Source organism: Eptesicus fuscus, chromosome 12 (genome assembly GCF_027574615.1).
Source record: "Eptesicus fuscus isolate TK198812 chromosome 12, DD_ASM_mEF_20220401, whole genome shotgun sequence".
Classification (NCBI taxonomy): domain Eukaryota; kingdom Metazoa; phylum Chordata; class Mammalia; order Chiroptera; family Vespertilionidae; genus Eptesicus; species Eptesicus fuscus.
The window spans coordinates 19,886,711-19,902,692 of record NC_072484.1 but is presented as its reverse complement, the minus strand read 5'-3'; the positions used below and the strand labels follow the sequence as shown (position 1 = coordinate 19,902,692).

Genomic DNA, 15,982 nt, shown 5'->3' with positions numbered 1-15,982 from the left:
TTCAGAAAATTAAAACTGAGAGAATTTACCACCAGCAGACCCTGACTGAAGGAATTTCTACACAATGTACTTCAAGAAGAAGAAAACAATTGTGGAATGGAGTTCCAAATTAAAAGGGGAAAAAAAGAAATGATGAGAAAAGAAATGAATGCATACGTAAGTAAATCTAAGCCACTATCAGGACAGGATATGAAGAGACAGAATCATCTCCCGTGGGCTTCCTATAGGCCAGTGATGGCGAGCCTATGACACGCGTGTCAGCACTGACACGCGTAGCCATTTCTGATGACACGCGGCCGCTGAGGCAGCCCATGCTGAGGATGAAACATTTGCTGCTCCTGAGGATGAAACATTTGTGAAATAATGTTTTTTCCTCAAAGTGACACACTACCCGAGTTATGCTCAGTTTTTTTGGCGAAGTTTGACACACCAAGCTCAAAAGGTTGCCCATCACTGCTATAGGCAAAGGTGTCAAACAAGGAGCATTTTTGTTCATCCCTATTTGTTCTTCTTTCTATTTGTTTAATCTGTAAGCAGACTTGGAGGAAGGAAAACTGGTGAAAGAAATATCAGTAACTTAAGGTATGCAGCTGACACCATCTTACTGGCAGAAAGTAGCAAAGACTTGAAAAGACTTCTGATGAAAGAAAAGAAGAAAGTGCTAAAGCAGGGCTGCATTTGAACATCAAGAAGACAAAAATCATGAGTAGAGAAGAAATACACAGCTTTAACATGGACAGTGAAGGCACTGAATTTGTTAACAATTTTTCTTACCATGATTCAGTTATCAATTCAAATGGAGGCTACAGCCAACACATCAAGAGAAGGCTGATACTCAAAATGGCAGCAATGGAAGAATTAGGAAAGATCACCAAAAGCAAAAATTTGTCGTGCAAGACCACAGCTAAAATCATCCACACCCTTGGGATCTCAATTACTATGTATAAATGTGAAAGTTGAACAGCGAAGAAAGCTAATAGGAAAAACAAATAAAAGCATTCATTTGCAGGAGGTGGGGGTGGGCTAGAAGGGGTCAATGGGGAAAGAAGGGGGGAGAATATATGTAATACTTTCTTTTTTTAATTTATTAATTAAGTTATTACATATTTGTCCTCATCCCCCCATTACCTTCCCAAACCCTCCCACACAATCATGCCCCTACCCCCTGTTGTCTGTGACCACTGGTTAGGCTTATATGCATGCATACAAGTCCTTTGGTTGATCTCTCCCTCTTACCCCCACCCTCCCCTACCTTCCCTCTGAGGTTTGATAATAAAGATTAAAAAAGAAAAGAAATAAGGTGTTGGAGAGCTTTACAGATACCTGGCCTGCCAGAATGACCAGCAGTGGATCATAGAGCAAATACTGAAACATTGCTAGGCAAAAATTACAAAATGGAAGCTGTCCTACTTTGGACACATCATAAGATGGCAAGGTTCTTTGGAAAAGACAGTAATAGAAGGCATCAGGATAAGTTAAAGACCAAATATGAGATGGGCGGATTCCATAAAAGAAGCCATAGGCACAGATCTGCAGGAGCTGAGCAGGGCTATTGAGAACAGGACATTGTGGGCATCACTCATTCACAGAGCCACCAACTCAGTGGCATGGAACACACAAATCTAAATCAATAATAGTGTGTATAGGGTTCAATGATAGATAAAACAGATAGTAGACAAAAGCTGCCTGTAATCTGAGGTGAGGCAATTTGAACTAAAATCATTTTTAAAAAGTCATTTATTATTTAGGAGGAAGATTGGATTACACTTAAATGTTATTCAGTTAACTATACATGTTATATTTCCCCGGGTAACCACTAAAAGAATTAAATGTATATCTCTAGAATAAGTTACAAACCCAGACATGCACTAATTGTACATCAAAAATATTGTCTTTTGTGATTGCAAAGCTATTTTCTGTTCAGCACCTTGTAGGCCTTACTTAAATCCAACAAGAGAAATGCAAGGAAAATCACTGATCAGCCCTGGTGATCAAGGTCAACACTGAAGTTATAACTTCAACTGCACAAACGCTCCAGTGAGATTAGCACATTAAAAGTAAGAGAACTTTGCTGGCCTACATGGGAGGAAGCATGGATATCCTGAGTTCAAGTTTGATTATTCAAAAATTCAGGTTTTCCATTATTATGGACATAATTAAATCTTTTTTTTTCTGATAAATAGACAGGTTTAATGATGCATTGTTCTTCACACAGATGCCTGCAGAGTCTTTAACTAAAATCCAGGAATATGCAAGTAGGCAACATAGACCAATTAGCCAGATCTAAAATAAACTGGCTTCTTATAACTACCCTGTAAACATCACAGCTCTTCTTCCGCCCAAAATGAACATAATCTCACATGAAAACACTTAATGTAGCGGAACCAAAAACCTAGTTTTGTGGCCAAAAGTAAAAACCAAAGGAAAAATAGCAATTTGGTTGTTAGTTGGTGAAAGCAAGGAATCTGGAGCCCTTCACTGTGCTGCTTTGCTCTTCTTACTCTTGCTCTTTTTGTCCCTCTTCTTCAGCCCATCCATGTTTGCTCTTAATAGGTTTGAGTAAGCCATCTGAAATTTATTCACTTCTTTGGAGCTCACCACTGTGCTAATCTTCTTTTTCCCATCAGTAGCTCTTAACAGACACTTGTTGTCTGAGGGCTCAAAGCCCTCCACTGAACCTTTCCTTGGAATGGGTTTAGTTCGGCCATCATACTTCTTCAGGGTGATGAACACACTGCCCGACAGCCGGCACTTCTGGAAGAGCCTGGTCAGCTCCGTTAGGAACGCCTCACTCTCCAGCAGAACCATCCTGGCTCTGCTGGCCCCACTCAGGCCACACATCGACATAATTAATTCTAATGAAAAATCGTTAGAATGTCCCTACATCTACTTGTTCAGACAAGATCAACTGTCAGAAAACCTACCCGCCTTTCCAGTGCCCCATATGGAGCTGACAGTCTATCTCTGCCTTAAATGACCTCCAAGGAGAGAGAGCACTAACTGATATGACATTTATTTAGAAGAAATTAATTTTAGAACCTAACAGGATACTGCCATAATTACTTGCTAAGAGTATCTTAATAGTCATCTGCTTTATGTGTTTCTAATCCCTGTAAAATTTTCCTGATGCTCTAAAGAAATAGTTTTTTAAGTGTGATGAGGGTATCTCTGGGAGTCCTATGGCCCTCTAAGGGGGTCTGTGATGTCAACATGATTTTCATAACAATACTGTGGCGTTATTTGCCTATTGTCCCTCTCATTCTCTCACAGTGTATGGTGTTTTCCAGATGCTCATGACAGGACTTCTTAACATATTGAATGCAGATTTGAGAATTCAGCTGTCTTCTTTTAAAGTAGACATTAAAGATATTAGCAAATATTTTAGACCATGCCATTTTTTTCACTAAATAGATTGGTTTTTAAAATATGGTTATTTTTACAGTGCATATGCTATTTATATTAATCTGAAATGGATTATTATTTTTAAATGAATTAAACATTTTAAAAACTGTTAATTTACAGTATGGAAAACATCTCTGTATATAATACATAGAAACAAAAAGTCTAAGGTCTTGAATAATTTTTAAGAATGGAAAGTGATGCTTTGAATAGGTCTGGAGTTCTTTTGACATGTTGGAGGGACTGTGACATAAGCCACTTTGTAACTTTCCTATGTAGCAACATGCATTAGGAAAACTAAAGTGTGCATGTGTTTAGATGGAGGTGATTCTGGTATTTCTTGGGCAAACTCTAAGTGCTATGTATTATCTGTAATCTTCTGTAGACCTTCTTTAGGGTAAATTAGAGCCCCAAATGTTTTCATAGCTCCAACCTTGAACTGTTGTTTTAAGATAGACACCAATAAACATTAAGGGTCTACTGGGAAGGCAGAGAGCATTTTCAGATTTATGAGCAGGGGAAAAAAAATCAATACAGTCCCTAAAGCTGTGTAAGTCATGAGTAGCACAAGTAGTATTATGCAAAGTTGACAATATCATGAAATATTAACCTTTGCTTTGGAATTTTACCAGAAATTAAAGTGGCATTATAAAGGAAAGTCAGTGTTTTAGCCTGTATCTCGGGAGGAATTTATTTGTCTGCTTTGCTTTGTTATTTTATTTTGGCTGAGCTCTGGAAAGTGACCCCCACCCCACTCCTGAAAACTTGGGTAACCTCACATTCTTCTGCTACTGGCTCATTCACTTTTTCTTCCCTTCAATCCTTGATTAAATCTTCTTGGTCCCTAGGAGTTCTTACTTCTTATACAGCAAGGCATGCACTTTGTCCTCTTGTTAAGGAATGAATTAATAAGCTTAACTCCCTCTTTGAAGAATTGGTTGGAATGCTTTTTTGGTGAAAATTAATATACAATTACCAAGTAGGACTGCCATTTCACCAAATAAAAGAATAAAAGACACAGCATAGCTGCACTTGAGAATAATTGGAATCTAATTTTAGTTTGTATTCTACCACAATGGCTCAAGCTTTCAGGGAATAAAATTATGTCAACTTTACTAGGAAAGTAAGTACAGATTTCCCCCTGCAGCATATTTATAGCAAGACTGTTTAGCACAAGGCTTTGAAAGAATGTGGGCTCAGTGGTCGTTCTTGCACTGGATGTTGGAGTGTTGGACACATCCTATTGACCTATGAATTACACAGTATTTGTCTTTCTTTGGCATTAAATAAATCCTCCAAAGGGCAATAAGTATAATACTTCTCCAAATTGCATCTTAAATACTTGGTAATATTCCTGTGATACTTTGCTGGGGCTAGAGGAAGGCCTCCTAAGAGATGATTTAGGCCATTGCTCTCAGGCAACCTTTTGGCTTGCACAGGTTTTTCATCATATATAATGCAGATAAATTGTGTTGTTTAACTGCACACTGAAAATATTTTGTAGGTAATGATAATTTATATGCCAGAGAAGTACTGTGCAGTAGGCGGGTTAACTATTTGTGGAGAAGAATCATAGCACAGCTTAGAGTGTAAAGGGACTCAGCCTGAAGAAGTGAAATCTACACACAGATTCATCTCAAGAGAACTCAGATTCTGTGTTTGGCATCTGCATTTTGTTTTTGTTTCTGCAAGTCCTTGGAATAAGCAAGAATTTACAGACACAATTTTAAAAATGCTTATTAGCTATAGATTTTTTCCAAACTGAAGTAAAATTATAAATAAAGCCAAGTTTATCTAAGGCCGATGTTGACCACCACGCTGAAATAACTGACATTAACCTCTCAGGGCCTTAACTGCCCATTTGTGTTTTGAGGATAGTCATGTCTACCCTGACTACTACACATAAATTTGGGGAGAAAATATCAGATAATGTATGTGCAAGTGTTTCCCATAAATATTCTAATGTTATTAACTTAAAATATTATTATTATCATCTTTAAATTGCCTTGTCCTCCAGTTCTTCCCATCCTGGAATATTTTCTTAAAAATTGCTGCAGACTGTGAAAACACATCCCCTTAAAAAAAAAAAAAAACAAAAAAACCTGGGTGAGACTGGTAAATATGTTATATTAACATTCACAGTAAGCAACTGGCTAATACGGTCTTGTTAAGTCTTCACCCAAAATCCAACTCTACTTTTTTGTTAATAACTTTATAAAAAGGAAGTGTTATGCTTGCACATAGCCAGAACAGTCTTGGAAAAGATGACAGAGTTGGAGGGCTCACTTTTCAATATATACGGAAAAAATTGAGAGTCCAAAAAATAGGTCCATAAATTTATGATCAATTGATTTTGACAAAGATCCTATTGTCCATTGTTCCACAGTGACCATTGCCAAGATCATTGAATGGGGAAAGAATAGTCTCTTCAAAAAATAGTACTGGTACAATGGGATATCCACATGTAAAAGTCCGACACTGGACCCTTAATTCACCCACATATAAAGATTAAGTCAAAGTTGGATTAAATACATAAATAAAACTCTTAGAAAAGAAACATAGGGGTAAATATTCATAATGTTGGATTTTGAGGTAGATTTTTAGATGTAATATAAAAGCAGAAGCAACAAAAGTAAAAATAGATAAATTGAACATCACAAAAATTAAAAACTTTTGTGCCTCAAAGAACACTATCAAGGAGTGAAAAGAAAACCTACAGAAAATATTTGTAACTCATAAATATGAGTCTACTAACCAGACTATATAATGAGCTCTCACAACTTAACAACAACAAAGGAAGAACCTCCAAAAATTGGATAAAGGGCTTGAATAGACAGTTCTCAGAAGAAGATACGCAAATCACGACAAGCACATAAAAGGATACTCAACACTATTAGCCATTCACACTTATAAGGATGGCCTTAATAAATATTAAAAAGGGAAAATAACATTGTTGATGAGGATGTAGAGAAAGTAAAACCCTTATATATTGCTGGTGGGAATGTAAAGTGTTCCCACTACTGAGGAAAACATTTTGGTGATTTCTCAATAAGTTAAATATAGAATGATCATATGAACCAGTAATTTCACTGCTAGGCATATACCAAAAATATTGGAAACAGGTGTTCAAACAAAAGCTTGTGCACAAATGTTCATAGCAGTACTATTCACAATCACCAAAAGGTGAAAATAAGCCAACCAGCTATCCATTAACTGCTGAATAAATAAGAGTGCTACATAGCTATCTAATGGAATAGAGTTCAGCCATAAAAAGGAATGAAGTACTGGTACCTGATACAACATGAATGGACTTTGAAAATATGTACAAAGTGAAGGAAGCCAGACACAAAAGGCTACATAAATGTATGACTCCATCTATATGAAGTATCCAGAATAGGATGATCCATAGAGACAGAAAGCAAATTAGTAGTAGCCAGGGGCTGGTCAAGAGGGGAGAATAAAAACTGACTGCTTAATAGGTATAGGATGTACTTTTGGGGTGATGATAATGTTTTAGAACTAGATAGTTGAGATGGTTGCACAATATTTGTGAATGTACTAAATGTCATTAAAACTGTACAATAAAATGGTTAAAATGGTAAAAAAAAAAAAAAGAATCAATGAAGAGTTTTACAACATTTTCAGGCAGTAACCAATCATACTTTATGTTATCTACATGAAATTCTTCAACAACAATAATAATCCTATATAATAAAGTGGTAATATGCAAATTAACCCTCACACCCTCACAAGATGGCTGCCTACAACCAGGCTGGCAGGGGGGTTAGTGAGGGATGACCAAACGACTAAACAGCAGTAAAGTGTGACCAGGCCGACAGGGGGGCAGTTGTGTGACCAGGCCGACAGGGGGGCAGTTGGAGGTGATAAGGCTGTCGAGGGGGCAGTGAGGGGCAACTAGGATGGCAGGGAGGGGCAGTTGGGGGCAACCAGGCTGGCAGGGGGGGGGCAGTAAAGGGTGATCAGATTGGCACACAGAGGTAGTGAGGGCAATCAGGCTGGGGGGGGGGCAGTTATGGGCAACCAGGCAGGCAGGCAGGTGAGCGATTAGGAGCCAGTGGTCCAGGATTGTGAGAGGGATGTCCAACTGGCGGTTTAGGCCCGATCCCCGGTATCGGGCCTAAACCGGCAGTCGGACATCTCCCAAGGGGTCCTGGATTGAAAAGGGTGCAGGCTAGGCTGAGGGGACACCCACCCCCCATGCATGAATTTTGTGCACCAGGCCTCTAGTAGTTAATATTAGAATCACAGATAAAAATAGAGTATTCACTATGTGCAAGGCCATATTCTAAGTATTTTGCATGGATTTGTTCATTTAATTATTATGACAACTCTGTGAAATAAGTGCTCTTCCTTTATGTTTTTTAATATGAGGAAACTAAAGGACAGATGTTTAAGTGAGTAGCATAAGGTCACATACTTAATCAATGGTCACTAAGGGATTTGATTCCAATTGGACTATTTCCAAAACCAAAGCTCTTAGCCAGGATATTATATTGTCTCTGCAACAGAATATGGGGCCAAATAGATATTACTTGGACCCAATTTCTGGTTAGAAGATGTTAGGAAAGTTATGCAGCAGAATCCCTGCTGTGTCCTTATAGCTTTCCGTAGCTGGAGAAAAAGGGAATTTGTTTTGGAAGAACTGAAATCTCCTGGCACATGCTTGATGCTAACAAAGCAGCAATACATGCTAGGAGGTAACTTGTTTGTTTTATTGTCCTTCCAAGCATTTGTGGTTAATTTTACTTCCACTTCTAATAATAGTTCCTACATAGGTTTTTCAGTTATTTGCAAGCTACTTTGATTTTCTCACAACTCTATTTATTTGTGTCCTTATCAAGTACTGTTCTTTCATCTCTTTAATCAAAGTTGAAATGTAGGAATAAATGTGGTTGCTTTTTGGATTTTAAGAGAGTATTTAAGAAGTAAATTCTCTGCTTAGTCAAACTATAAGAGGCAAAATAGAATCAGAGTGATTTTTAAAAATTTAACTGATGTGAACTATGTCTAAAGACTGAATATAGGCTACTAACACACTCCTTTCTGACCATAAGAATAACTTTGGTTATAGAAAGGCAGTTTGTATTTGGTAACTGCTCTAATGAATCCTTTCTAAAATGGCGCCTTTGATTCTTTAATGCTAGTTAAAAACAAAACAAAACCCATCCCACCAATCAGTCTCTAGCCTCTTTGCTCCCTTATTTTCCCCCTCATTGAAATATAAGTGCCACGAGGATTGGAATTTATTCCCCTCTGTGTCATCAGGACCTAGAAAAATACTTGACCATTTGATACATTTTGAGTGAATGAATGAATGAATGAGTGAGTGAAGGAATCAATCTACTTCTTATTTCCTTGATTCTGTTATTTCTGTAAAAAATAGAAGTACTTTAAATGAAAATATCTACTCAAACCATTTCCAAGTAAAAATTATAAGGAAAATAATGAAATAAAAATATTTACAAATAATCTTAATATTGAACATGCTGCTGAAAAACAAAAAGGAGACTACTAATACTTCAATAGAAAGGTAAGCAAAGGATAGAAATAACTCATTAGTTAAAATGAAATAGAATAATTAATAAATATATGAAAATATCCACTTTTAAAATTATTTTTAAAATATGTAAAATTAATCAATAGCAGATAGCACGTTTTCACCTATAAATTTTATAAAACCTTTAAAATAAGCCCAGCTGTTGTGGCTCAGTGGTTGAGCATTGACCTATGAACCAGAAGATCACAGCTGGATTCCAGTTCAGGGCACTTGTTTGGGTTGCAGACTTGATCCCCAGTGTGGGGCATGCAGGAGGCAGCTGATCAATGATTCTCATCATTGATGTTTCTATCTCTCCCTCTTCCTTCCTCTCTGAAATGAATAAAAATACATTTTAAAAAATCATAATATTCAATTCTATGGAGGAATCATTCAGTTAGACATATCAATGAAATTAGCAGGAGACAAGTAAAATCCACAAAGTTCATAACACATAGAAAGGGTGCCAAAATTAGCTGAGATCAGACATGAGCTGCAGGGGTGAATTTAGGGAAGAAAGCCAATGAGTACAAAAGGAGTACAAGATGGTGGAAAGTTATGCCTCCCCTCGCCACCTTTATATGGAACTAAGGTGAGCAATTCTATTTCTAGGAATTTACTTGTTAGAACTGATAATCAGGTGATAAGCACTAGTATAACCTACATGTTGTTAAATATTTTGAATATCAATTTGAATGAAAGACATATTCTCATACATGTGAAATAATATATGCACAATATGAATCACTACAGCAACTTTTTTCAAGAGCAACATATTGAAATAAAGCTAAATACCAATCAGTAAAGGGCCAGTTAAATAAATTTCGCTAAATTATGGTACACCTATACAATGGAATGCTATGCAATTATAAACAAAAGAATGAGAAATCTCATTAAGTACCAATATAAAAATAACTACAAAATATATTATTAAATGGAAAAAGAAAATAAGCAAGGTATATATTATATGCTACCCTTTATGGAAAACAGGGGTAAAATAATTATATATGTTCATATTTACTTATATATTTATAAATAAAATCTAAAAGACTATATACATTAATAACCATGTTGCCTGTAGAGTAGATGAGGTGGGGAATGAGTAAATAAGACACAAGGATGAGAGGAAGATATTTTTCTAGTTTATTTTTTACTTATATTATATTGATATAAAATCAACTGGTGAGACAAGCAAATGTATTAATTACTCAAAAATTAAATAAGTAAAAAAGACTATAAAAGTGGGATTTGTAGAAATGTATGTTTTCGGGTTGAAGGAAATAATATATACAGGTTTTTATGTGTGGCATGTTTGCCATAAGGGTATTTAGGTTAAAAGATAGTTAAGGATATGTATATAAATATGTATATTTATTGCCAGATACATACTGATTAAATATTGTGATACAAACACTGTGATACATACACACAATGAAATGTCATCAGGAATTAAAATGAACTTGTAAAATAATAGCAAAATATATGGAAATATATTCATAGTCTGTTTTCAATGGGTGGGAGTGTATTGGAGAGAATCAAGTGAGATAATGCAAAGTAGGATTTCATATCCATAAAATAAAAATTTATAAAGCTGTATACAAGCTCACTGACATATATAGAGAAAGAACTAGAAGGCTACTTACTAAGTGGCAAATCTTTGCCATGGTTATCGTAACTTATGGTAAGGTGTACAAATAATGTTAGAGCATTCCCTGATAGTAATTTAAATTAATATTAGTTCTCTCAAGGAGGTGGGATGATAGGTAATTTTTTTAATCATCTTTAGTCTCTAGAGGTCTTCTAATAAATACTTTAATAAAAAAAAAAAAACCTTCAGCATTTATTTCAGACTTTGAATGGGCCATGTACTATATTAAACATAGTTTCTTAAACTTCTCAAAACTACACAAGGCAGTTTTTATTAACCATTTATGCGTGTTATATGCCCTTGAGTTGGCCCCGACTTCTCATGATGCTATGAATGGGTGATGTCCACAACATTCTGTCCTCAGCAGCCCAGCTCACTACAGGTAGACATATGCCTCTGTCTTCGTCTATGGAGTCAATCATCTCATATTTTGGAGTCCTCTCATATTATGGAGTAAATCCAGCTCATATTAATCACCTTACAGATGGAAAATCTGAGGTTTGGAATGATTGTGTCATTTACCTAATACTGCACAGCTAGTGTCAGGTGCAAACCCATGTCTGTCTCCATCCAACACTGATTTCTTGATCACCCTGCTAAATAATTCAAGGAAACCCTGCTTGCAATTGAAAACATCTTTTCCACTGGCTTTCTTTGTAAGTGGCAAATCTTTGCCATGGTTATCAGAACTTGTGGTAGGGTGTACAAATAATGTTAGAGCATTCCCTGATAGTAATTTAAATTAAACAGTCATGTACATGTAAATTATTTCATTTTTTTACAGAAGATAAAATATGTTAATTTGTGTAAATGGTCTTCTGGGTGCAGATGCTCACACTGAATGCAGGCTCATCTTAAAAGCCCCCTGTCTTCCATTTGAAGCTTCTTTTACATGCATAGTTTATTTTTCTAATGCTGTCTCAATGTAGGAATCATTTTAAGAAGGCATTTGTGGCTAAATGAAAGAAAAAGCAGCTCTCTTGGCTTTGGTAAATATTAATGAGCCAGCGGAAAATCTTGTTACTGAAGTGCTGTGCTCTTTGAGATTTTCCTGCCATGTTGGCCCTTTGTGGGCTCTGCTCCCGGGATGCCGATTAGCATACTGGTATGTGTGCTATTGTGAGTTCCGCGGCAGACCCTTGTGTGCGCTGACAGAAGGCTCACCTTGGTCTATTATCAGCAATGTCTAGGCATCTTAATGATGTTTTGGATTCAAGCAAGAAAAAAACAAATCATTCAGAAATAATTAATCTGACTTATTCATTTCAGAGCTTCACCACCAAATGCACAGTGTTCGTTTCTGGTCATGTACATATTGTCATCACAATAACAGAGTGAGATCTAATTTTTATTAATTTTTGAGTGAGGAGAAGTACAGAATTTGAATAGTCAATATTCACACATATAATATATGTACAAAATGATTGCACCACATGTAGAATTTGATTATGGCACTCTATTTTATTTTAGAAAATGTATTGTGTTCACCCATCCCAACACTTTTAAGATTCATTTTTACTTCATAAGTAATGATATTTTTAAAAATATCTTTTATTGATTTTATAGAGAGAGGGAGAGGGAGAAATAGAAACATCAATGATGAGAGAGCCTTATTGATTGGTTGCGTCATGTACGCCCCCTACTGGGGATTGAGCCCACAACCCTAGGCATGTGCCCTTGACCTGAATCAAACCTGGGACCCTTCAGTGCTGGCCAATGCTCTATCCACTGAGCAACTGAATCAAACCTGGGACCCTTCAGTGCTGGCCAATGCTCTATCCACTGAGCAAACCGGCTAGGGCAGTAATAATATTTTTTAATGGTGCTGAGTGATAAAGAACTCAGAAAAGACAGTATTGGGGTTATTTTTACCTCACTGGTCATTCCTCTAAAAACTGTGTTGTGGGATCACATAATAAAATTTTTGAATTTGCCTATTTGCTGATTTTATTATACTAGACACAATAATGAAATATAAGAAAAAAACAAGGACAATTTCCCTAATTACAAAATGTAGGAATGATCAAAGCTAACTAAAATAATTTTTTTTAAATAAAACTTGCTACACCTTTTTAAAATACTGTTAGTCCAAGGGTTTACATGATGCTTATGAAGGAATTATTTGACAAAGCAACATATTCTTTTCAAGAATTCAACATTTGAGTCTAGTCTCATGGGTCATAAATTCCCACCCAGTTATTTTTATTCTTTAATAGGCCCATTGAATTAAAAAAAAATCAGGAAAAATAAAGCAGTTGTTTGAAAACGATTTTTAGACAAGAAAAAATGCATTAAGTATTTTCAAGAGTTATTACTAATCTCTCATTGCACACTTATTCATCTGCTTTTACAGAAGTTCAATGTACTGAGCATTTTTACTGTCATGTAGAGAGAAAAATGATAGGAGTTCAAGAATATAACAAAAGTGTTTGGAAACATAGACATAGAAATGTCGTTAATCTACCGCGTCTCTGCTCCAAAATCTTGCTTAAATTGTGTTCACAAGGATTTATTAGGTCCTTTTACAAAGCACTTTTGGGGAGAATTTTTATCAGTGCCAATTTTGAGATCAGGTTGTAGCTGGGTAATTTTTAGTTGTTTATAAACAGAGTGTGAATTCCATGAGAAACCACTTCAATAGTTTGAGAAAGAAGGAGACAATTACTGAAAATGATTTCCTAATTTGAGAAATGGAGCTCTTGACTGCCCACACAAGTTTTAGGAACTTCAAAACTGCAAAGTTATGAAGCTATCGTCACATGTAGCCATTTCTCCAAGATTGTGCTTGTGGTGAGTTAGAAAATAAACATCTAATGAAAGTCTAACAAGGCATGCAGGGTCAGATCTAGCTTTGATTTGAGAGACACACACACACACACACACACACACACACATGCACACACACAGAGGTACATAATATAAACTATCAATTCACTTCAAAATATATTCTACCTAATTCGGTTGTACTATTAAAATCCTACTATTATTTTTTTATGAGCAATAAAATCACATTTGAAATTTGAACCATAGGCTAGATATATTGGTTTCATGTTCAGGGTGCTTAGCCCTGAACATTAATTCTAGACAAAATATTGAAAAGAGGAAAGCAGTTCTAAAATATTAAACCTGTATTTTGACTTTTAAAGTGATAGACACTTTATTTTAAAAACTTCACTTGTATTGAGAAAGCCCATCATAAAACTCAAAAGTCTTTATCTTTTTCTTCACATAGCTAATTTCCCCCAATGCAGTACAATATGATTTGATATTTAGAAATTTTATTTAGGTACAGTCTTCCAGTATCATGTTGTAGAGTGAGGATAATGGCCCTAATAGATGCCCACACTCTAATCCCTGTAACCTGTGAATATTACTTTATATGGCCAAATGGATTTTGCATATGTGACTTAGATTAAGAACCTTGAGATGGGAAGATTATCCTGGATTATTTGGGAGGGCCCAAATTAATTGCATGAGTCCTTAGAAGCAGAGAACCTTCCTGTTGTGACAGTGACATATGACTATGGAGGAAAGGCACAGAAGGATGCGGCATTGCTGGCTTTGCAGATAAAGGCAGGAGGCCACAGTCCAGGAGTATGGGCAATGTACAAATTCCAGAAAAGGCAGGGAAACAGATTCTTTCTTCAGAGATTTTAGAAAGAACCAGCCTGCCAACACCTTGATTTTATCCCAGTGAAACTGATTTTAGACTTATGATCTCCATATCTAGAAGAAAATAAATTGTGTTAAGTGATTAAGTTTCTGGAAATTTGTTATAGCAGCCATATTAAACTAATATATAGACATTAAAGATATAAAATGAGGCATATCTATATAGGAAGCTTCATAGTCATTGGATAGATTTTTGATTCCTTGAATAAAAATTATGTTGGTAAAATCACAGAAACTGTATTTCACATAAAAAATCCCATTTGTGTTCAAAGAATTCAGGTTTAAAAACTTGAAATGTAGAATATTGTAACAAAATGACCACCGTGATTCATATCCCCATTTATACACATTGAGTAAGCCCCTTCTATAGGCTTTGAACTTAACTAACTTACTTTTCCAATGGGAAAATGTCAAAGGCAGCTCAAGCAGAGGCTTCAAAATTGCTTCCGCATTGGACTTGCTTTGTCTTGTGGCTGGCACCCTTTTGTTCACAGTCTGAAGAAGCCTGAGCTGGCCTCCAGGAAGGTGAGAGATCTTGCAGAGAATCCTCAACCAAGGCCCCTGGCATGGGAGTGATGCCGTCCTACCCCACCAAGCCCCAGCCAAACTGGTCCAGATGAGAAGAACCACGCATAAAATCCACTGATAAGTGTGTTATTTTGCTTTGTTTTGAGTCATTAAATTTTGGGGTGATTTGTTTCTCAGCAGTGGAAAACCAATCCAGTGTAGTTACTTTCTCAGGTTGTAGGTGTGTTTTAGACATGACTGCATTCTTAAGGGGGTAGGACTTGGATATCTTATGTTAGATTTCTTTGGATTCATTTGTAGCCTGTGATTTTCAGTAGGCTGGGTTTGAAATTATATCAGAGACTTCCTAAGTATCCTGAAACAACTGATATTGATATACCTTCACTTGGACTTTTCAGACCCAACTTTTTAATCTTTACCCTCCAAAATATATTTGATTAAAAACCATTAAAATCGTTAGATTGCCAATATTTTTGTAAAAGCTTCTTTCCCTTTAAATAGACTCTGAAGAACAGAATGTACTTATTGTTAAAGACCTTCTGTATTTTTGTATACCAATGTGAGTATGGCGGAAGTGGGGTTAAGTAAGAAGAGGTCTTACCTCATTGGGACCTTTGAATCAGGAAGGTGAAATAAGAGCTTTGCAAAAGAAAACCAGAACCCATTCATTTTCCAGGAAAAAAATTACCACCAGGAAATTTACTGAAAAAAAAGAAAAAAGAGACATGGAAGCAGCCTCCCACCCCCACCCCAGTCTCTTGGAGAATCCTATCTAATAAAGGCGTAATATTCAAATTGACCGTACCTCCGCTACAAAGATGGCGGCCCACATAGCACCAGGGTGGGACGCTAGCGTCGTCACGACGCTAGCGTCCCACTCACAGGCCGCCGAGGGAGGAAGAGCTGCAGACAGATCGCTGGGCTGCTGGGCTGGGGGCATGCTCAGAGCCGCCACCCGCGCAGCTTGGAACACCCCCTGGCCCAGCAGACAGAAGCCCAGCTGACAGAACTGGGCCGCTGGGCCAGGGGCTGCTCAGAGCCGGCACTGCGCGACTTGGGACACGCCCCCGGCCCAGCAGACAGAAGCCCAGCTGACAGAAAGTGGGCGGTGGGCCGGGGTTGAGCTCTGAGCCACCGCAGCACGACTTGGGACACGCCAAGCGGACAGACGCTGGGCC

At 36.9% G+C, this 15,982-nt stretch overlaps 2 protein-coding genes across 2 annotated transcripts in view; one reads left to right on the top strand and one right to left on the bottom strand.

Annotated features, from left to right (window-relative positions):
• Positions 1-15,982, top strand: part of MACROD2 (mono-ADP ribosylhydrolase 2) — a 1,996,248-nt gene that overhangs the window by 732,708 nt on the left and 1,247,558 nt on the right. The window lies entirely within an intron of this gene.
• Positions 2,476-2,808, bottom strand: LOC129150926 (signal recognition particle 14 kDa protein-like). Its single transcript, XM_054724197.1, has one exon. It carries the CDS (start codon positions 2,806-2,808, stop codon positions 2,476-2,478), a length of 333 nt encoding a protein of 110 aa, XP_054580172.1.